Source organism: Triticum aestivum, chromosome 1D, assembly GCF_018294505.1.
Source record: "Triticum aestivum cultivar Chinese Spring chromosome 1D, IWGSC CS RefSeq v2.1, whole genome shotgun sequence".
Taxonomy (NCBI): domain Eukaryota; kingdom Viridiplantae; phylum Streptophyta; class Magnoliopsida; order Poales; family Poaceae; genus Triticum; species Triticum aestivum.
Window position 1 is genome coordinate 304,233,032 of NC_057796.1, and position 20,630 is coordinate 304,253,661.

At 47.7% G+C, this 20,630-nt stretch overlaps 4 protein-coding genes across 5 annotated transcripts; 2 read left to right on the forward strand and 2 right to left on the reverse strand.

Moving 5' to 3' along the window:
- The first annotated feature begins 1,753 nt into the window (after nucleotides 1–1,753).
- Nucleotides 1,754–5,455, forward strand: LOC123181625 (linoleate 9S-lipoxygenase 6). The gene is made up of 9 exons (XM_044593937.1): nucleotides 1,754–2,189; nucleotides 2,253–2,536; nucleotides 2,645–2,882; nucleotides 2,971–3,315; nucleotides 3,402–3,487; nucleotides 3,591–3,680; nucleotides 3,768–4,069; nucleotides 4,155–4,418; nucleotides 4,519–5,455. The coding sequence occupies exons 1-9, from the start codon at nucleotides 2,027–2,029 to the stop codon at nucleotides 5,279–5,281; spliced, it is 2,535 nt and encodes an 844-aa protein (XP_044449872.1). The 5' UTR covers nucleotides 1,754–2,026; the 3' UTR covers nucleotides 5,282–5,455.
- A 782-nt stretch (nucleotides 5,456–6,237) lies between these two features.
- Nucleotides 6,238–11,302, reverse strand: LOC123181626 (pyruvate kinase isozyme G, chloroplastic). The gene is made up of 12 exons (XM_044593938.1): nucleotides 10,997–11,302; nucleotides 10,061–10,324; nucleotides 9,821–9,986; nucleotides 9,216–9,350; nucleotides 9,022–9,132; nucleotides 8,850–8,938; nucleotides 7,875–7,937; nucleotides 7,546–7,721; nucleotides 7,289–7,391; nucleotides 6,974–7,149; nucleotides 6,699–6,807; nucleotides 6,238–6,558 (listed from the first exon to the last, which is right to left on the reverse strand). Exons 1-12 carry the CDS (start codon nucleotides 11,186–11,188, stop codon nucleotides 6,445–6,447), a joined length of 1,698 nt encoding a protein of 565 aa, XP_044449873.1. The 5' UTR covers nucleotides 11,189–11,302; the 3' UTR covers nucleotides 6,238–6,444.
- Nucleotides 11,303–13,012: 1,710 nt separating this feature from the next.
- LOC123181627 (NADH dehydrogenase [ubiquinone] 1 alpha subcomplex assembly factor 3) lies at nucleotides 13,013–16,664 on the reverse strand. Its single transcript, XM_044593940.1, has 6 exons — nucleotides 16,396–16,664; nucleotides 16,238–16,309; nucleotides 14,197–14,313; nucleotides 14,020–14,054; nucleotides 13,618–13,718; nucleotides 13,013–13,337 (listed from the first exon to the last, which is right to left on the reverse strand). The coding sequence occupies exons 1-6, from the start codon at nucleotides 16,638–16,640 to the stop codon at nucleotides 13,251–13,253; spliced, it is 657 nt and encodes a 218-aa protein (XP_044449875.1). The 5' UTR covers nucleotides 16,641–16,664; the 3' UTR covers nucleotides 13,013–13,250.
- Nucleotides 16,644–19,257, forward strand: LOC123181628 (tobamovirus multiplication protein 2B). Of its 2 annotated transcripts, none has more exons than XM_044593941.1 (5): nucleotides 16,644–16,834; nucleotides 17,475–17,540; nucleotides 17,620–17,684; nucleotides 17,865–18,024; nucleotides 18,889–19,257. In XM_044593941.1, exons 1-4 carry the CDS (start codon nucleotides 16,715–16,717, stop codon nucleotides 17,995–17,997), a joined length of 384 nt encoding a protein of 127 aa, XP_044449876.1. In that variant the 5' UTR covers nucleotides 16,644–16,714; the 3' UTR covers nucleotides 17,998–18,024; nucleotides 18,889–19,257. The 2 variants fall into 2 exon arrangements, with proteins under 2 accessions (XP_044449876.1, XP_044449877.1); XM_044593942.1 differs by having other exon boundaries at nucleotides 18,892–19,257.
- Nucleotides 19,258–20,630: the final 1,373 nt, after the last annotated feature.

A 20,630-nucleotide genomic window follows, 5' to 3' on the forward strand; every position in this document is an offset into this window, starting at 1 on the left:
CGTGGCCGGCTTCTGGGAGTCGGTCTTCTTGGGGCCGGCTTCCCGGAGTCGGCCATCTCGTATCTTTCTTGGAGAAGGTTTTTGGGGCTGGGTCGCCTTCTGGGAGTCGGCCCTGGGGGTAGCCGGCCGGGGAAAGGTGGCCCTAGGCTTTGTATGCTTGAAGGCTCGAATGGCCTGATAATTTTCCGAAGAGCCAGGGAAGTCGGTTAGGCTACCCGTGGCCATTTAGTCCGACAGTGATCCTCTTCTCCGGCGGAAGGCTAATGGCGTAGTGGATTTGGCTAGTATGATGCTGGCTGGTATTGTCCCCAACCTCAGTGGTTGCAACAGTGGCCATATGGCGCTGCCTGAGGAGTTTCGAACTTCCGATCCGACAACAACGACGATTTCTTGCGTCAGATGGTTAGTGGTTTGCATTGAGGACAATGGAGGTAGTTTTGCGTGTCGCGCAACATGCTTCATGGCCTCAGATCTACCATGTTCCGTCTTGACATGTTCCCCTGCCAGTATATGCAAGAACAATGGAAGCAAGAGAGGCATCAGGTAAAGTAAATCTCAAGTGATGAACCGCCTGCTAATCTACCATGGTTAACTCGCGTAACCCACCAGTAAGTTGGCGGTTCATCACCAACATTTCATGGATCCACCAACAAGATACCAATTCCTCACTAGGCAGCGCGTGGTGTTGTGGTATGATGCAGACCAGCCATCAGCTACCACTTGTGGGGATGGTACGGGGCCTTTGGATCGTCCCGAACTCGAGATTTTGGCGGTGTCGGTCTCCTTCCTTCCTGTTAGAGACTTCACCATGTTGTGTCGAGCGGCTCTCGTCGTGGCTCGTTAGCCTGCCACCAAGACCATGCACGTATTTAGCTGCTCGGATCGAGGCAAGTGTACGAGCAACATAGGATGTCTTCGATTGGGTGGTACTTCTTGGGTAATTGGTCTCGAGCTTCGGGGATGAACCTAGTTCTGGTCATTTGGTTATACCTGGCAATGGCGACATTCCGTTACCCTGATGAAGCCATTGCTTGGAGTTTCCTTGGATCTGATCTTTAGGATGAAAACCCACGATCTGAACTTCGGCAGTTGGATCGGGTGACAATGACGCTTGCACGTCCTTCTCTTTATGAAGGCGTCGTTTTTGAAGAACCTTCCTCGTAGTCTTTAAGCTGTCAAGAGATAGTTTGGTGCCGATGGCCACTGTTTTATGTTGTCAATCATTATTTTTATTGCTTTCAGTTTTTTTTCCTTTTATTCTCGCCCAGGCATAGCTTAGGTCTTTATGACTTTGCTATTTGTTGATGTGATTCTTCACGTGCTACTAGTGTTGGATGTGTGCATCTTAAATATATAGAAGCCGGATGTGTACTCCGGCCGGATGTGTACTCGCTATAATTATATCCTCCTCGATGCTACATGTATAAATCAATAAAATACACTATTCGTCGAAAATCAGTCTAACCACCTCCAGCTATTCCAGGCCAGACACCCCAGGCCTTTCCAGGACAGCAACCAAACGGCTTCCAAGAAATTCCCAGCTCCGCTCAAGGCCGGGCAGAATAAGGCAGCGGCACACGAACCAAACAGTCCTCGCTCGTTGAGTTTTTTACCCCGAGAGGCATAGCGCTTGCGAATATCGACATGGCATTCGGCCGGGATCACGACCGGGGAGAGTTTTCTGGGCTCACAAAAGCTGTGGAAGTGACAGAACGCCCAGAAGTTACCACCACACCCCACAAGGCAGAGATCCTTTGCGGCTCAGAGGAAGCAGCATCAGGTGCAAGAGGCCAGGCCGAAGGCTGGCACACATTCCCCTCTCCCTTTCTGCTTTTCCCCTCCTCTCCTCTCCAGTGAAAAGGAAACCAGAGAACGATGCCCTCCTAGAACACACTCCAAGGATCCCCACCGAGATGTATATAGCCTCGTGGTACCAATCCATTGGTTGCGACAGGAATTCCGGCGGCGGATAATCAGTTAGCATCATCCTGTCCTGCTCTGCTGGTCTAGCTAGCTAGCCCGGTCCATGCAAATGCCGTTCTGCCCCAAGCTGTGGGATCGGAGCCCGGTCCCGCCGGCGAACGCCATCGCCGTCAATGGCACCGTCGTCGTCGCCAACACCTTCGGCCTCTCCGCGCCCGGCAAGTCCACCACCCTGCGCCTCTTCAGCGGCACCCAAATCGACCACGGTGAGTGCCCTGTCTGTCTAGTTGTTCGTGTGTTCGACTGTGACTGATGCCGAGTGCGTGCAGAGACGGGGAAGGGGAAGCTGAGCCCGGAGGCCCCGCTGAGGGGCGGCAAGAAGAGCAAGCACGGGAAGACGAGCACGACGACGTACCACGTCACGTTCGTGGTGGACGCCGACTTCGGCACGCCGGGGGCCGTGTCCGTCCGGAACGGGAACCGCGCCGACCGGTTCTTCCTCCGCCACGTGCGGCTGGAGCTCGCCGAGGACCGCAGCATCCACTTCGAGTGCAACTCCTGGGTGTACCCCTACAAGAAGACCGCCGCCGACCGCCTCTTCTTCGTCAACACGGTCAGAGCAGAGGCCATTCGTTTGTGTTTGTTTGATACCCTGCCCTGTCCTTGGTGAACTCGTGCATGAAGGTTTTCTTCATTCTTTCGTGGTGACCACCATTGCCAGAGCTACCTGCCTTCCAAGACGCCGGAGGCGCTGGTGCTGCTGCGGGACGAGGAGCTGCGGAGCCTGCGAGGGGACGGCAAGGGAGAGCGCAAGGACTGGGAGCGCATCTACGACTACGACCGCTACAACGACCTCGGCAACCCCGACAACCCGGAGCACGTCCGCCCGGTCGTCGGCGGCACCCGGACGCACCCCTACCCGCGCCGCTGCCGGACAGGCCGTGCCATCAGCAACACCGGTACTGCTAGACTTGCTGCCATTTCCAGCCGATTTCATTCATCCTGAATAACAAATCTTGCATCTCATGGCTGGTTGTTCTAATAAAGACGGCGTGACGGAGACGCGCAAGCACGTGATCAACCTGGACTTCTACATCCCGCCGGACGAGCGGTTCAGCCCGGGGAAGCTGGAGGAGGTGCTCAAGCTGGGGGTGCAGGCGGTGACGCACTTCGTGATCCCAGAGGCGAGGACGCTGGTCCACGGCAACGACTTCAAGTCCATGGAGCAGCTGAGGAAGGACCTGTACAGCAGGCCCGTGCAGCCGGCGGTGGACGGCGAGGTCATGGAGAGGCTCAAGTCCTCCGTGCCGTCCCACAAGACCTACAAGCAGGTGGCCAAGGCCGTCAAGGAGGAGCACCCCGCCAAGTTCCCCATCCCGCAAGTCATCCAGCGTGAGTTTTCCCTCTCTGTTCTGCCGCCCAATTCATCATGCGTCAAGTTTCATCTTGGGATGGTGATCGATCGATCCATGGTGCAGAGGATCCTGAGGCGTGGAGGAGCGACGAGGAGTTCGCGAGGGAAATGCTTGCAGGGCTCAACCCTGTTGCCATCAAGAGATTACAAGTAACTACTACTAGTAATTCATCTCATCGTCCTGAATTTTCTTGACTGAAAACTTGCAGCGCGTGCATTGAGATTGAGTGACTTCCAAATGTTCTACTCTTAGACGTTTCCGCCGGTGAGCAGTGGCGGGAAGAGGAGCTCGATAACCGCCGAGCACATCAAGAGCCAGCTTGGAGATGTAACCATTGAAATGGTTAGGAAAACTTCTCCCTGTTCTCCTTCGTGTATGATGTCTCTGCTTGGTATGCATGATGCACATACAATATCCCTGTAAATGCAGGCAATGCATCAGAAGAGGCTGTACATCCTGGACCACCATGACTACCTGATGCCGTACCTGAGGCGCATAAACACGCTGGGCGTGTGCATCTACGCGTCGCGCACGCTGCTGTTCCTCAAGGCCGACGGGACCCTCAAGCCGGTCGTGATCGAGCTGAGCCTGCCCAGCGACGGCGAGGGCGACACCGAGCTGAGCCGGGTCTTCCTCCCCGCGACCCACGGCACCGAGGGCCATCTGTGGCAGCTCGCCAAGGCCCACGTCTCCGTCAACGACTCGGGGTACCATCAGCTCATCAGCCACTGGTGAGGACGAAAAGTTCCATTCTACTAGTCATCATCTGCACACAAGTCGACAAACTGAGTCACTGACACGGGCGGCCAAATGAAGGCTGTTCACGCACGCGGCGGTGGAGCCGTTCATCATCGCGACCAGGAGGCAGCTGAGCGCCATGCACCCCATCCACAAGCTCCTGGAGCCGCACTTCAAGGACACCATGCAGATCAACACCCTGGCCAGGAGCATACTGCTCAACGCCGGCGGCATCCTGGAGCGGACCATGTACCCGGGGAAGTACGCCGTGGAGATGTCCTCCGCCATCTACGGCGACTGGAGGTTCACCGAGCAGTCCCTGCCAAATGATCTCCTCAAGCGGTACCCAGACCATTTCTCTTTGATTTTTCACTTGATTTTTTTAGGACAACAAATGACAATCTAACGAGCTGTAATGTAATTGTTATTCTTGTATCTGAAGGGGGATGGCCTCCAGCTCCAATGAGCCCGGCGGCCTGACCCTGCACATCGAGGACTACCCGTACGCCGTCGACGGCCTCGAGGTATGGCACGCCATCGACGGGTGGGTGCGCAGCTACTGCGCCCACTTCTACCACAGCGACAAGGAGGTGGACGGCGACGCGGAGCTGCAGGCGTGGTGGCACGACGTCCGGACCGTCGGCCACGGCGACCGGCAGGGCGACCAGGCGTGCTGGCTGGCGCTGGACACCGTCGACCACCTCGCCCAGACGCTGTCGACGCTCATCTGGATCGCCTCCGCGCTGCACGCGGCCGTCAACTTCGGGCAGTACGCCTACGCGGGGTTCCCGCCGAACCGGCCCACCCGGTGCCGCCGGTTCGTGCCGCTCCCGGGGTCGCCGGAGATGACGCAGCTGGAGGCCGACCCGGAGAAGTTCTTCCTGGAGATGGTGCCCGACAGGTTCACCGCCACGCTGGGGCTGGCGCTCATCGAGGTGCTGTCCAACCATACCTCCGACGAGGTCTACCTCGGGCAGCGCGCCACGTCCACGTGGACGGACGACGGCCAGCTGCTGCGCCTGCTGGACCGGTTCCGGGAGGACCTCCGGCGGGTGGAGAGGCGGGTGGAGGAGAGGAACAAGGACCCGCGGCTCAAGAACCGGAGGGGGCCGGCCAAGGTGCCGTACACGCTCTTGTTCCCGGATGTCGCCGGCCAGGAGAAGGGGCTCACGGGGAAAGGGATACCCAATAGCGTCTCCATATGATCGATCCACGTGTATATGACTATGTAAATTTATCTTCATTTGGGTTTTGGGTGTTCTTTTATGATTGGGGGTGATGCGGATTTCTTTGTTGGTTTGAGTTTTAGTATTTGTTTGTGTAAAATGGTGATCGGCTTGAGATTCAAAAAAATGAAAATGGTGCTTGCTGTTCGGAAACCGATCTCACAAAAGGGTCATCTCCCTTGTCAAAGACAAAACTGTTGGACTCCTATTACCCTAGCACGTCATGTTTTTTTTTCAATAAAGACACTTTTAACTTAAAATGTGACATCAAACGGATAAAAACAAATAGAACTGAATAACACTTCATGTCCGCATGTCGCGACCCGTGACTGGTGGTGCTAGCATGCGCGCCTCGTCGCCCTGCCTCGTACTATGTCCTTCATGTCCTCCATGCGCTCACCCTCTAGGACTTGACTGTTGCAAGGCAAACAAATGTGAACTGAAATTCTAGAGGACCGAACGTTCTCCCAACAATATTCTATCACAATGCGGTATGCTAAGTTTATACTACCTCGTATTTGTGTCAAGTTTTTATCATAGATTGTAAAAGTTATACCGATGCAAAAAATAAATAGAAGTTATATGTATTACTATATTAGATGCATAATCAAATTTTGACTCAAAATACAAATAGAGCTAATAAACCTGATTGGGGAGGTAATTACAGGTCATTTCCGAACACGCACACCCAGCACTTGGGATGGGAATGGGTTCTTCCCATGGAGATTCAAGACCCCCAGGTTCTGGCTAATTTAGAAGGACTGAACTTTTCTCTGAGATTCACAATACCCCTCTGAAAGACATAAGGTTCCCAGCCAGCCCCTCGGACATGGAGCCAACCAACTTGATGTCCAAACCTACCACTTTGTTGCCTTCTTTCCAACTGCTAACGCCAAAAATCACAAGACATGCTGCCCAATGTCAAACCAGGCCAATAAGAATGAATATTGCATTAAAAATTTCAGTGTTTACAAGTAAATTCAGCATGAGCTACAGCTCCGACATAGCAATGTTCTCCATAAAAGAATTACTCGGATGTAGTCATAACAAGACACAGTAGAATAGTAACACGCTTGGATGCGCCATCAAAACTTTTCTCTCGTGATAAGGGGGGAGACCGGCGTGCTTCAGCATGTTCTGCATCAGCACTGGACTTTCCTCACTTGTATATGGTGGGTAGATTCTTCTCTCCAGATCGACTGCGACCCGCTCTGAACCAGGGTGACATAGTCCCCTTCATTCATGTATTTCGCATCCTGTCGAAATGTCCAAGAAACCAATGATTGATCAGAACGAAACTTGGGGACTTTGGGGAGCGAAACTTCATGACAAACCAGCATGTTTATATTGTCGGAATGGTGATAAAAGATTGACTTTGTGAAGCACATGGACTTACCAGCAAGCTGGTAATTGCTCTTGAGAAAGTCTCTTCTGCGTCATCTGAGAACTCCATGAGAATAGGAACCACGCCCTGATAGAGTGCCAGCCGTTGCTTCACTCGTACTCTGCAATAACAGCGGAATGATATCATCAATACTCCAGAGCATCTATTTCCCATTCTGATCATTTATTTGAGTGGATGCTAGGTATCACAGATCAACGCAAAACCCACTCCCATAGTAGATTTCACAAGAGGAAAGCACCGTGGTTAAAAACCACAAAAGAACATACTCATTAGTGAATGCATATATGGTGGACGAGGGACGGTAGTGGCTCAGAAGGACAGCCATGGAGCCCACACGTGTAAACACAATGATCGGTGTACGAAGGGTGTTCGCCATCATTGTAGCATGAGATCCGAACATTTTACTTAATTGGCTTTTGCAGAAGTCATCGTTGAGCAGCGCCTACAAGAATAATCATGAGAAAACATGGGTTAAAACAAAAGGTATAAGATGGTTGGAGTCTAAGTAGTAAACATCAAATAGAGCAGAAGGCACCGCATAGTGGGTTGAAAGTGCAGCAGCTGGAAAAAAGCGATCATACCTTTGGACGTGCAACAAGACTGGGAGCTTTAGTTGGGTCGTATAGGCTGGATTCTGTTCTAAGTGCCACAGTGTGCATCACCTTCACTGCCTTCAATGGGTACCTAAGCACATGAAAAAGCACAGATGTAAGTCCAATGCAATGTTATAGACCAATGTAGATCTGTACCCTCTAGAAATGCCTCTGTGATTGCTTAATTGATATACACAATAACACAAATAAAAGGGATTTAAAAGCTATGACAGGTTAAAACTTACTTCCCGTGGGCAGTTTCACCAGATAGCATAATGGCATCAGCAGCTTCCCGAACAGCAATGGCTATATCAGAGACTTCAGCCCTTGTTGGAGTTGGATGATCTATCATGCTTTCCAACATATTTGTTGCAACAATTACTGGTTTCTGCATGCTTCGGCATGTTCTGATAATCTCCTCCTGTAAAGGTAAAATAGTTGCAGTTTAAATGCAACTGATGCTTGGTTGCATTTTAGGTATATTAAGAAAAAGTACAAAAGGATGAATCTTTTTTTTTACTCCAAAATTTATATAGACATGCTCTGATAAATGCAGTGGTTTTTTTAGTCTCACCTGTAGTAAAGGAACTTCCTCAATTGGAAGTTCAGCACCAAGATCTCCACGAGCCACCATTGCCTATGAACATTTCAAGAAGTTCAGTATTTAGCAGTAATAAATTACAGTGTTCAGGATATCGGTAACTGGTACCATATCAGTCGGGGCTGATAAGGGATTAATCGGCGAATCGGCCATTTAACTGAATATATCGGTAACCCATTTATCGGTAGGTTAACTAGGGCCATATCTATATATCCGAGGCTACATAGCAACATACATTGTACTGAATGTCTAAATGTGCAATCCTAGGCTACATAGCAACAAGGAAGAGTACCTTGATGTTCTGATGATACATAGATCAACATAGAAGAGCACAAACAACAACAACAACAACACAGCACCAGCAATTGTACATCACTATCTAACATCAAATGAGAGCAGCACAGTAACAGTACTATCTAGAAACATAAGAGAACAGCACAGCAGCAGCAGTACATCAGCATTTACAGAACAACACGAGTTGTGCTTCTGTTCTTGGCATAGGAGAGTAGTTTTGGGCCAAAATATCTCAGTTAATCGGCACAGCCGATAATTCAGCCTGACAACCGATAAATCGGCTTGTCAGACCGATTAACTGGGCCTCCCAGTTAATGGGCCGAATAGGCTTTTCTCGTATCGGAGGGGGGTCGAACAGCAGTTAACTGCAGTTAAATCGGCCGATATTTGTAACAATGATAAATTAGTCCACTAAGGTTGCAAAATATATATTTTTTTGTTATCACAAACATAAGACCTGCATGCAGCATGTGCAGGATAAATCTAGACTTAAATAGACCAATGGAATTCATACGCCATATAAGAATGATGTGTTTGAAGTTTCAATAAACATGATCCACTACTCACTCATGACAGCTATCTAAGGAAATGTACATGTGGGAAGGAGTTGCTATTTGTTTTGACATGAATGAACTAATACATTCAAGGCCTTACCCCATCTGAAGCAGCAATAATGGACTGGAGGTTTGGGATTGAATCAGCACTCTCAATTTTTGGAATAACATGTATATCCGCATTAGCACCTGGGTATGAAAGAGCAAAGAAAATATTGAGTAAGCTCCCAATATAGATATCCAGGACTTCCATAGATGATAGAGAACATTACTTTTCAGGTAAGCCTTGAGTTCATGAATAACTTTGGCATCCTTCACAAACGAAACAGCATAGAAATCAACACCGTTTTCAACGCCAAACTTGATATCTTCCCAATCCTTCTCTGTTGGGGCAGAAGCATGTCATGTCAGGATTTTGTGCACACCTATGAGACAATTGAACATGTTAAGGAAGAAACCAATTAACCTGTTATAGATGGCAGAGTTGCGCTCTTTCCGCGCACATTAAGGTGGCGCCTTGATTTCAACTCCCCACCATCGACTACTACACACTTGACTGTGTCAGCTGTTTTCGACTTCACAGCAAGCGACATCATTCCTCCTGTTAACACAAACAATGCAATGAAGGATTAGTAACTCCAACGTTCTGTATTGTTTACCTGCAAACAAGACAATTTGATTTTAAAGGACAGCCAAATAATCTGATAGAATGAAGAGTAAAACTCCCTCTCTGACAGTGTCTAAGAGAAAATATGAGTAGTCTAAGACACGGCCAAATAACAATATGAGTAGTCTAAGACACGGCCACACTCTACAAAGCAACACATTGACCATAATTTTCTAAAAGAATATGTTGCTCCCTATGCCGATAATTATTTCTATATTGATGCTCAATACCTAAAAAATGTTTGAGTGGCACAAAATTTAAAACTGCTAATATTATGGAATAGCAGGATTAGAGTTTTAACCAGGAAAGGTTGTAGAGAAAATATGAGGGCATGCACTTACTTTAAAGAGAATTTAATCATCAACATTAAATTATTAGCTAAATGGTGACAGGCCAGTCCTCACCATCCACCAACAGTATGTCACCAGCTTCAACATCGCTTATGAAGTCATCATAATTCACGCTGACAGTGTCTTCGGTGCTCACCCCTCTTTTAATCGTGAAATTGAACTCTTGACCTTCCGCAAGCATGATTGGCTCAGGAAGATCCCCACTTCGCACTTCCGGACCCTGCATCACTTAACCTTAATCATCTTGCCGCATTTGACTGCTGCATTTAATTTAATGAATTAAATCGTGCACACCTTTGTGTCCAGCATAATAGCAACAGTATTGCCATCAGTGTTCTGTGCGTTGTACTCCTTGACCAAATCAATCACTTTTTGGTGTGACTGGTGGTCTCCATGGGACATATTCATACGCGCAACATTCATTCCAGTCTCTGCAAGCTTCCATATCATCTCACGAGTGTTGGTCGAGGGGCCTATGGTGCAGACTATCTTTGTCTTCCTCCTGGGAGTCGCATCCACTGCTTGTGAGGTGGCGTCAGTACTGACATCAGTATTGCTCTGCATGCAAACAAGATAAATCTGTCACTGAATGAACCACATGTTTCGAACAGTTAATTCTCTCATCCCGTTTAGCATATCGCAAAGCAAAAGTGGCAGGGAAACAAATGGGTTGTTAGCTAAACATTCCAGAAATGGCTCAAGAGGTGCCATAGAGGTTGAATTGCCTAGGAATCAGAAACCAAACCTTTCGGCTCCAATAATCATCAGCCAGCCATTTTTCAAGTTCGGACTGCTTTTTTTGGTTTTTATTTATTTGTTGTAGTAAGATCAGAGCAATATTAAAGGGAGCTTGCAGTTCCCCGAATGTAATGTGGTAGAGATGAGTAGATCAAAAGCTCTATACGGGCGAGGCTACCGCAAGCTGGAGCAGATCACGTGGGAGTCTCAAGCAGTGCGCTCGGGATCAGACCATCGGTCACTAACGAAGTGCGCCGCAAGGACGACGCTATAAGTAAGCACAAACAAACAAATCCCAGCAAGACAGGAAACGGCGAACCCAACCGCGGTGCTCGGGATCAAAATCGCCGAACACTGCAAGAGCGCGGAGCGACCAGGCCAGCCGCTGCTGGAGCGGCCCGCATCGAACACCGAGAGCATGAGTCCAGTCTGTACTCAGCGCGCATGGAGCAGCACCAGGGAAGCAGGGAGAGAGAGCCGGCGGACGCTCACCAGGGCGGAGAGGGAGCCGTTGGTCCCGGCGACGGAGAGATCCGCCGCCACCTTCTCGGAGGCGGAGGTCCGCAGCACCCGCGCGGCGACCGCCCGCCTGGGCTGCGGGGGCGCCGCCACCGTCGCGGCCGGCCTGGCCGCGCGCGCCGTCGCGGCGAACCCGCGCACCATCTCCGCCGCCGCCGCCGCCATTGTTCGGAGGACGCCCCGCGGTTCGCGCTAGAGACGGGAATAGGGAGGAGCTGGTGGTCGTGGAGGGAGAGGCCGCGGGCGACGCGAGGGTTAATGTTGGGAGGAGCTGCGAGGAGGGGAGCACCGCCTGTTCCCTCCGTGGGCCGGGCCTTTATACGCCGACTGGTGGTGGTGGGGGGCCGGAGGCCCCGGAGCCAGGCGGCGCGGTCCATACGATGCGCCTCCGCTCCTCGTCGCCTCGGTTCCAACGCCCAAGAAAAGGTTCCAGCGCCCAAGAGACCCGGAGACCAGCGAGCCTGCCTCTGCCTGCCTGGCACGAGCCAGTTACGTGTGGGACCCGCTGGGGGCAGCGAAATGGTGGACTGGTTGTTGCCAAGCGTCTATTTTGTACACGTACACGCAACATTGCACACAAGTCAAGTCAAGTGCACCTCAGACGTGGTTATTTTTCCCTTGCTGATTTTATTGCACAGGGTTACAGTCAGCGGTGCGGCCACCAGCCTGACCAAGCAAAGCTAGCTCATGGGGCGAGGATAAATTCCTGTGTCTCACAAGCTGATCGTTGAATCTCAACCATTAATGCATGAAGTTGTGGCTCATGAGTCCAACACTCAACTATGCGATCATCCGATCGCAGTTGAGTTGCAAGCACAATAATACCGTCAACGCACGAGCATCACACACGAGTGTGCCGAATAAATCCGGTAACCTTTTCATGAAGATATACGTCAATTTTCCTCTCCACAAATAAAATGAGGGACAGTGATATCCCCAGTCCATCAGGGTTCAAGTCCTGGTGCTCGCATTATTTCTGGATTTCCGGCGATGCGCTTTCAGTGAGAGGAGACGTTCCCGTGACAACGAGGCGTCTACGGTGACTTCGTAAATTTCAAGATGAAATGCTGGCTCAGTCCCTCGAAAGTGCTTATAAGGATAGAGTGTGCATGTGTGCATTCGTAGGGATGAGTATATGCGCGTATGTATGAGCGCTTGGGTCTGTATTGATGTTCAAAGAAAAATGACATGTCGATTTCATGTCAAAAGAAAGAAGAAAAAGAAAGATGTGTGTGTCCTGCTCGTATCTGAACCCAACCCGTACCAGCGTTCTCCGATGCGTACCGATTGGGTCCACTGGCCGGTGCAATCAGAACGGCCGCGTGCGCGGAGAGGAATATGTCACGCGAGGCGGATCCTGTTGGGGGGATGGGCGGTTGGGGACTTCGCGGGCCGCGCGGAGACGGCAATGTGTCGGACAATGCAGACAAGAACAAACTGACTGGAGCGAGTTTTCACCAAAAGAAAACAAGGACAAGTTGGCCGGGGCTCGTCGCGCCTGCCCTGCGTGCGGAGCTAGGCTATGCGAGTAAACGTTCCAGTCGAGGCGATGTGGACGGAGAAAACGATGACAAAGATCCATCTCCCTTTCGTGCCTCCATCACCACCGTGTGTGGCGTAGCCAGCGAGCTATATCTCCCTACTTTGTTCAAACAAAAAAGGGAAGCAGGATATATCTCAGCCTCTCGAGTCCAGGCGTATGGTCCTCCGAGTTTCGGCGTGAGATCTCAACTGCCTGCCCCAAGTCGGCAGCGTCTCTCGCGCCAGGAGAACACGCACGGCGATTTTTCTCCTCCTAATTTACCGGCGCAAAATCATTCCGCGCCACCACAAATTTACTGTGTCGTGTGAACCTTCCATAGCTATGGGAGATACTACAGGACAAGTATAAACATCAGTGCGCACGCCGTTTGTTTGTCGGTTCATCGATTTGGCCTCATGGCAGATGAATCCCAGGGCCGACAAGACCGATAAATAAACCCTGGCTAATACGGAAAACACCGTTCGGCTCTGCTGATTATTCTGATGTACGCAAGGTAGACTGTTTTTGTTTTTGTTTTCGCGGTCACAAGAGAACACACTTCACAACCAGGGTGATGCTTCCTAAGGGATAACAGAAAAAGGAGTGGGGAACAACACTTGCCACCGATCGTTACAGGTTTCAACGCCGCGGTACAAGAGAGGTCTCATGTCAGCTCTATTGACTTCAAGGAGAACACAAACGTGATCAAGAGTCGACCCCAAACGGAAGAACTGCGGCCGCCACTGCCCTCCCCTCTTCGTTCAGAATATTATAGGTCGAAGCCGCATTCCTCTGCCAAACAAATATGGGTCATTATGCACATGCAGAGCTAACAGTTTGCATCACAGTATCGAAGTTTTGTGTCTGGAATTGAGATTTTCAACATACTCCCTCCGTTCCAAAATAGTGACCCAACTTTGTACTAAAGTTAGTACAAAGTTGGATCATTTATTTTAGAACGGAGGGAGTAGATATTATGTTGTACTCCCTCCATCCCAAAATAAGTGTCTCGGACTTTGTACATTTTGGGACGGAGGGAGTACATGAGGGGCAAAATGCCTTTGATCTTTACCGAATCGATGGCCTCCAGTTTCATCCCTGTTGACCGAATGAACTTGCGCAGCTCAGGACTGACTGGCTGGACGTATTTCCCGCAACCAAGAATTAGAATCTCTGGAGAAACACGGTATATTGCATGTTAATAACCCTAACGGTAATTTGGTTCAGAAATACGAACAACAGAACTGTCCACCCCTGGGTCCCTGAGGACATATTGTTAATTTTTAACAATGAACTTGGATAAACTACTAGAGCAACATGTTGAGCCACGACATGGAAGTAAAAAAATAGACCGCAATATCATGCACGCATAAACAATATTCATTTTGACTAAACATGGAATGCCCACCCATGGGAACCATGCTCATTAGCATAAGAAAATGCCATGTAGAACATAGGGCACTGGCTAAGATACCTGGGATTGGGTGCACAACTTTGAAGATTGATAAACTGCATTATTGAAGGAATATAAGTTGTCAGTAAATAACAATCAAACAGGAATAGATTCAACAGCACTACTGCAAACAAATGGTATCCCATGATCTAATAGTCATTGCTCAAGAAATATATACATTACTGTGCAAACATTTACCTTTCAGCAGTTATATCCGCAAATGTTTTGGGTGTCCAGGTCATTATCTTGTTTTCTACTATCAGCAAGCTCCCTTCATACTTTACATTGTTAATCTTGAATCCAGTGTCATCGTAACTGCAGAAGCAGAACGGATTTCAGTAATCTGATCAAATATACAAGTTCTACAGAACTAAATGAGATAACAATGAAATTTTCTTCAGAATAATACACACAATTCATTCTAATAAAATGGGGGTGGGGGCAAGCCCTTTTCTTAAAAGAAAGAATAACACACATAACTGAAAGCATAAAAGAGAAATCTAAGCCTCAAGTCATGGCAAAATTCAAGTGTGTCCCCATGACTCTTGCCAAATTGCATATAAGCTAGACTGACAGGATGATTCTCAGAAAAGGAAACAAAAGTTAGCGAACTACTGGAGAATGTAAAAGAACCACTATATTTTTTCTCATCAGCTCCCAGCTACCAATGGCATTTCTGTTTGTTTTCCTTATCATTCAACCCACCCTGACCATCCCCAGGATAAGAATTAAGAAACCACTTTTCCACCGCGAATTCCCTTTTCGCTTTCTCAGTAATAGGCTAGTGGTATTCCAACCACTGGCGGAGGGTCATGGTCGTGGAGGCCAAACTGGGCCACATACTACACGCTCTGGCTGCCTGATGCTTGTCCGTGAGCCATCCGCCACCAGCGTCATTGCCTCCAGGCCCCAGTCTAGTGTAGGTGGCGTGATGATGGACTAATTTGGTTGATTGCGAACTCCTCCTCAAATCCTCTTTTTACTCGGCTTCTCGTCGCCCCGACCAAATATGGTAGCCGCACGCCCACACCGCCGACGACGGGACACCGCGCGCCCGATGCCATGGAACCCTAGGCATCAATCCCCTTCTCCTCCGCTGCTCGTCATCCATCGATTAGAGTCGCGCCCGCATGCCCATGTCACTGAGGCAGCGATGCTAGCACACCCACGCGTCCTGGTGCGTTCGTTATGTTACTTGGTTACGGACTTAGTGTTTGGTTAGGTTAGGTATATAGCCAATGTTCCATTTTATTTCATTGAAAATTGATATGCTATGGTAATTTAGGTTTCTACTCACATACTCCGTCTACTAATTGATAAAAAAATTTGATGCATTATAAATTTCTGGTTTAGGTAGCACTGAAAACAACACATTATGCAGTCCTATGGAAGAAATGGTCATCTAATCATCCCTTATTGCGTGTTTTTTCACGCATATTTTTTGTTTTGACCTGGGGTTGGCCTCCTCTTGCAATTAGCTCACGCTCCGCCACAGCTTATAACACCAAAATAATTTGAGAGGCAAAGATGACTGTTTGCAGAAAAAAAAAGGAATCGCTCAAACATGTTACATTCCCCTTCATTCAGCCAAGAGAAGTGACCAATTCCGTAATGCTGAAGTTAGTGACCAGTTCTCAGAAATTATTCATAGCAGTACATGAGTACAGCATCAACTTCAGATTCCTAGCAGTAAAGGATAAAAAAGGAAAAATGGCAGCTCTATCCCTTCACTTGCAAGCAATAAAATGAGTTAACTATCCTATATCAAGATGATCACTTCGAATCAAAACCTCTCCAGTCTCACTGCATCTGCCAGAAAATGTCACTGAATTTCGTGATATGAATTATCAACATATGTATGTAGAATAAGAGTAGCAACACTCTCCTGTAGGTAGTATCTGGTTTTAAGAAAATAACATCAGTTTGTAACTGAACTTCCGGGCACTGATCAACCACAGGACCCTTCAGAAATTTTGCAATTAAACCTCCAGATACTGACCGATTTGAGTGATATTTTGTAACCTGTTATTTTGGGAAGAGAGTACATTGATTAATCTACCACTACCAGGATGATTCTTCGACCATACATCAAACATTGAGCTTAAAACGCAACCATGGTCAATCTCATTCCACAAATTTACACATTCACGGATATATTTTGAAGAAGGCAATCTTGCTATCGCACAGCAAAAGCTGAAAACAATTGAAATGGAACTGGGAGGATGTAAGGAGAGGTTACGTTTGGAAGCGGAGCTGGTCTTCGGGGACGTTGTCGATGAGGTTGATCTGGTCGTAGAGCGAGAAGGTCCTCCTGATCAAGCCAAATCCACGTCCCGGTCAAATCAAATCCAGCACGCATCCCCTACGAAGGAGAGAACGGGGGAAGCCGATGCGTACCTGAGAGACGGGAGGTGCCTGAGCCTGGGAGCGTTGGAGTTGGAGATGGAATCGCTCCGCAGCGACCTCACCAGCGTCGCCAGCGCCTTTTGCCCCCGCGCCGCCGCCATGTCCTCCTCCTCTTCCTCGCCGCCGGTCGGTGGGGGCGCGTCGTGTTCTAGGGGGTCGGGAGTTTTGCACCCACCACCTCTGAAAATGTTTCGAGTTACGAATGGCTCCTTACATGGACAGCCCACGTGGCCCATGTTGCAGTTGGCTGGGCTGGGCCTCGAATTATTCCGAGGCTGCGGTGTGCGACGACGACGACGACGACCAGGAGATGGCTGCGGCGGCGGGCGGCGGCGGAGGAGCGAAGGCGACGGTGGCGGAGCAGATAGGGCAGGCGGTACAGTCCACCTCCAACCTTCTCCAGCTCATGGAGCAGTCCTCCCCTGCCCAGGTCCACCTCCCCCTCTCTTCCTCTCGTCCTTGTCTGTTTCAACTGGCTGCGAGCTCAATTTGTCAAATCTGGGGAATTTTGACAGGAAGTAGGTGCTGATTCATGCAGAATGTTTATTCAGGTGCCCCCAAGGGTGTGAATCTTGTGATAGATGTGGTAGTTCCTCCTTGCAATTAGGTTTTGAATAGATTTTCACGCCATTATTATTGCTTGCTAGTTAATCTGTTGCATCTTATAAATTTATAATCTACTGTATAATATATTGGGTCAATACCGCATTGAACATTTTATCGACATTTATGATTTATATCAAGTATTGAGAGCTTTGATTGGCATTGAGAAAGTTGCAAAAGTACTGCTATGGAGTGTTCAGATGCAGCATGGTATTACAGTTCTAGATTATTTGTGTGCTTTCATTCTTGTCCAGACCTTGTGGAGCTTAACCAGTCAGAATGCTAGTGGAAGTCACCCTGATTGCGACAATTTTCTGTCCCCAAAAATATCGAAGTTACAAGCCTACAATTACAAAATATGCTAGTTCACTGAATTCAGGAGTTTCAATATAATTTTGACTATGGGGTCTGTGTCCAGAATAAATATTTTGTGCCATTGTGCTAACACAGGGTCCTTTTTGTCACAGGTCCACTTGGCTAAACTCCCTAAGAATCTCTTGGCAAAAGCATCTCTTACAAAGAACACAGAGCAAGTAAAATGTCATTTTGCATGGATGTGAAATTATATCCCTGTAATGTAGCTATTGACATTTGTATCCTATCATATTCTAGGTGCTACAACAACTACCTAATGTAATTTCTTCCTTGGATGCTTTTATGGACAGTAGTTTGCAAAGGTGACTTTCCCAACTTCATGTCATTTACACAGTCATCTTGCTAATAATATTCTAAAGCAGCTGTAGCTTTTCCAAAGAGCTTCTTTAACCATAATTTATTCTCTACATATTTCTACCACATGGTTGAAGGTACTTTTCCTCTTTGTCACCTGTGGTAACATCATTTTTTAAACTATGCAGCGCATCTCAAATTAAGACTGTCACACAACTGTTGTCAAACATGGAGAGCACCCAGCTCAAATCTATTTTGCCTGCCTCTCGATTACAGAAAGATCAAAAGAATACTGAGCCTGGAGAACTCAGGGTTGACTGATGTGTTCACTGTGGCTTATGCAAAAAGGTAGTTTAGTTTTTCTTCTTTGGGCCACCTCTTATTCCTGTTTGTTTGGTGCATAAATGCATTGATTTTTGTTAACAAATTATCTCCAATTGAACTAATCTTTGCTAGCGTTTATTTAAAAATTCAGCGTGATTGAAAGCAAACTAAAAACTAGCTTTGGGTTGTTCATGAAAGTTGCTTGGTCAATCATCACTTCGTCACTACATTTGATATGTTTCAGTGATGACTAAAACTCAGAATTTCTACCCCCTCCGATCCATATTAATTGTCGCTGATTTAGTCAATTTGATTAAATCAGCGACAATTAATATGGACCAGAGGAAGTAGTTCATTCAGTTGGCCTACCATGATCACTTTAAATTGCATATTGTTATATTGGATGTGGACCATCTATTTCTTTACTGTGCTAGGCAGTAGGCACAACGTCATGCCTGGAATTGTGTCTGAGAATCGTTTGGGGTTAATGCTAACTGCAAAATGTGGAACTAGTAAAGATCTTAGGATTACTTGTTTGCTCCCCATGTTTGCCCTACCAAAAATGTGGTTAGCCAATATTTTGGTTGAGGTTTTGCATGCCCGTGAGTTGCCCAAAATTGGCTAGAAAAATGAACTAGAGTTGCGAAAGAGCATTGGCATGCCAAAAAGTTGGCAGTCATCCAAACAAGGACCAATGTTTTGGCCATGACCGAAAATTCGGTAGGGTAGACATTGGTGGCAATTCGAACATACCCTTAAATCTGCACAAAAAATGAACTCATTTTTCTTTTGCAAACTTTTTCTTGTTGGACCTTTGTATCTCTGTTTCTTTCAAACGGAGGGATTGCTTCATCTAAACAAACTGATTCATTTTTTTGCATTCCATAGCAGATCTTGGCATCTCACCAAAGCCTAGGCTCAGCTGACTTCTGCTGGAGAACAAGGTAGTAACTGAAGAATTGTAGTTGGCAAGACTCAGGTGGCGGGTGGCGCTGGAATGTGCAAAGGGCCCTGCTGTAGAACTGTGAAACCATTATCTATGTGCACTGTGATTTGGAGGCTCGAGGCAACGGACCTGCTGTCACTGTCATAATGCTTACTGCAAATTCTGTTGATTCGCTCCAGTGCTAATTAAGAAACATTAGTGTTGCCCCCTTTTCATTTAAATGTAAAAGAAGATACGATGACATCTGATATTGCCAATGCAGGTACGTGTGTAACGCCAATGTCCAATGCCCAATGCAATTTAGTTCTTCAGTTAGGCCTCCTTCAGTTCATAGGATAGGAATATCATAGGAATAGGAAAACCATAGGAAATGAGATGGCATGTATCTCAGTTTATATAGGCAAATAGATGTCACTTGATTCATAGGATGGAAAATTTTCCATTGGTTTAGCCTCTCTTTTTTTTTTGAGAATATTGTATTTTTTTCCTTTGAAATGTGAAGCATTGGTTCCTATCCTAATTAGGAATAGGAATCCATTCACAGAAATCAAAGGGATCCAAAGAAAATTTTCCTACACAATTCCTATCATTTAGAATTCCTCAAAATTTCTCTAAACCAAAGGAGGCCTCAACAGTGGACAGTTTAGGTAATTCGACAAAATTTGATGGGGAAAAACCAGTTTGTGCAAATAAAGTTAAGTTAGGTTGATGACTAAATTCAGCCATTTTTATTTTTTAATCATGAACATGCTCTTGCGTGCTTACCATTTTTTAGTCCTTGAATGACATCAACGATGCATGTCGACAGGTGCGTGACTTGCCTATGAGATCTTACATTGTATGATGCGCTCTAAAAGGTCCCTGGTCGACAAGAGGATGCGACTGAACTCACATTCAACTAGACCGGTAGATGGCTAGTAGATGGCCATATCTCACTGGCCATGTAGCATTGGATGCTAGTCGAATAGTATGGGCTTGACGGGATCTGAGGTCGACATTGGGAGACCGTAATCGGGCACATATAGTATGTCACGTTGAACATACCCAACCATGAGACGGAGCGACAGGTCATCAGTTAATCTTTAATACAATGTTTTGTATCCTAGACCTGAGATTGCCGCATGGACTTGGGATGGTGACGGCCTGCTTAGGACCGATCAAAGGCTACTTTGTGACATGGGAGTTATAAAGGTTGCTTTTCGACTTGTCTTGATCCATGCTGTGAGACATGGTCAAACAAGAAGGGATTCGCCCCTTTGATATGAAGAGATATACTCTGCCTCCCTCCCCTTGTGTGATCCGATTTGAATAAGCATGGTCATGCGACAAGGATTATGAGATGATCCGTTTTTCTGAAGCTGGCAACGTGGAACAAGAAAGAGGTCGAGCTAGAGCAAGGATGGCCAATTCGCCTTGAGCCTCAAAACATATATCTTGAGACAAAAGGAACAAAAGTATGACACGTTGTACACGTTCGCCAAACTACCTTCATCATACACTTGGAGGTTGGCACGATTTGCTAGAAGCCGCTAACAACTAAATAAGCCGGATGTGGTCCGGCCTGCGACCAAGTGGACGTGAACATAAGAAGTCATCACACGCTTAAGGGAAGAGACCGACGAGGTCAGATGTGATCCAACCTGAACTTGGATCTGGGCCAAATGGAATTTGGCTTTATAGAGTC

Excerpts from the sequence above, each read along its gene's own strand:
- LOC123181625 (XM_044593937.1), top strand. The coding sequence starts at position 2,027 with ATGCAAATGCCGTTCTGCCCCAAGCTGTGGGATCGGAGCCCGGTCCCG. Across the intron at positions 3,316-3,401 it reads CATCCCGCAAGTCATCCAGC|AGGATCCTGAGGCGTGGAGG; the intron begins GTGAGTTTTCCC and ends TCCATGGTGCAG. Across the intron at positions 4,070-4,154 it reads CATCAGCTCATCAGCCACTG|GCTGTTCACGCACGCGGCGG; the intron begins GTGAGGACGAAA and ends GGCCAAATGAAG.
- LOC123181626 (XM_044593938.1), bottom strand. The coding sequence starts at position 11,188 with ATGGCGGCGGCGGCGGCGGAGATGGTGCGCGGGTTCGCCGCGACGGCG. Across the intron at positions 8,939-9,021 it reads ACTCAAGGCTTACCTGAAAA|GTGCTAATGCGGATATACAT; the intron begins GTAATGTTCTCT and ends TTTCATACCCAG. Across the intron at positions 6,808-6,973 it reads ATATATGCATTCACTAATGA|AGTACGAGTGAAGCAACGGC; the intron begins GTATGTTCTTTT and ends CTGTTATTGCAG.
- LOC123181627 (XM_044593940.1), bottom strand. The coding sequence starts at position 16,640 with ATGGGCCACGTGGGCTGTCCATGTAAGGAGCCATTCGTAACTCGAAAC. Across the intron at positions 16,310-16,395 it reads AGGCACCTCCCGTCTCTCAG|GAGGACCTTCTCGCTCTACG; the intron begins GTACGCATCGGC and ends TGGCTTGATCAG. Across the intron at positions 14,055-14,196 it reads GCGGATATAACTGCTGAAAG|TTTATCAATCTTCAAAGTTG; the intron begins GTAAATGTTTGC and ends TCAATAATGCAG.
- LOC123181628 (XM_044593941.1), top strand. The coding sequence starts at position 16,715 with ATGGCTGCGGCGGCGGGCGGCGGCGGAGGAGCGAAGGCGACGGTGGCG. Across the intron at positions 16,835-17,474 it reads AGCAGTCCTCCCCTGCCCAG|GTCCACTTGGCTAAACTCCC; the intron begins GTCCACCTCCCC and ends TTTTTGTCACAG. Across the intron at positions 17,685-17,864 it reads ATGGACAGTAGTTTGCAAAG|CGCATCTCAAATTAAGACTG; the intron begins GTGACTTTCCCA and ends TAAACTATGCAG.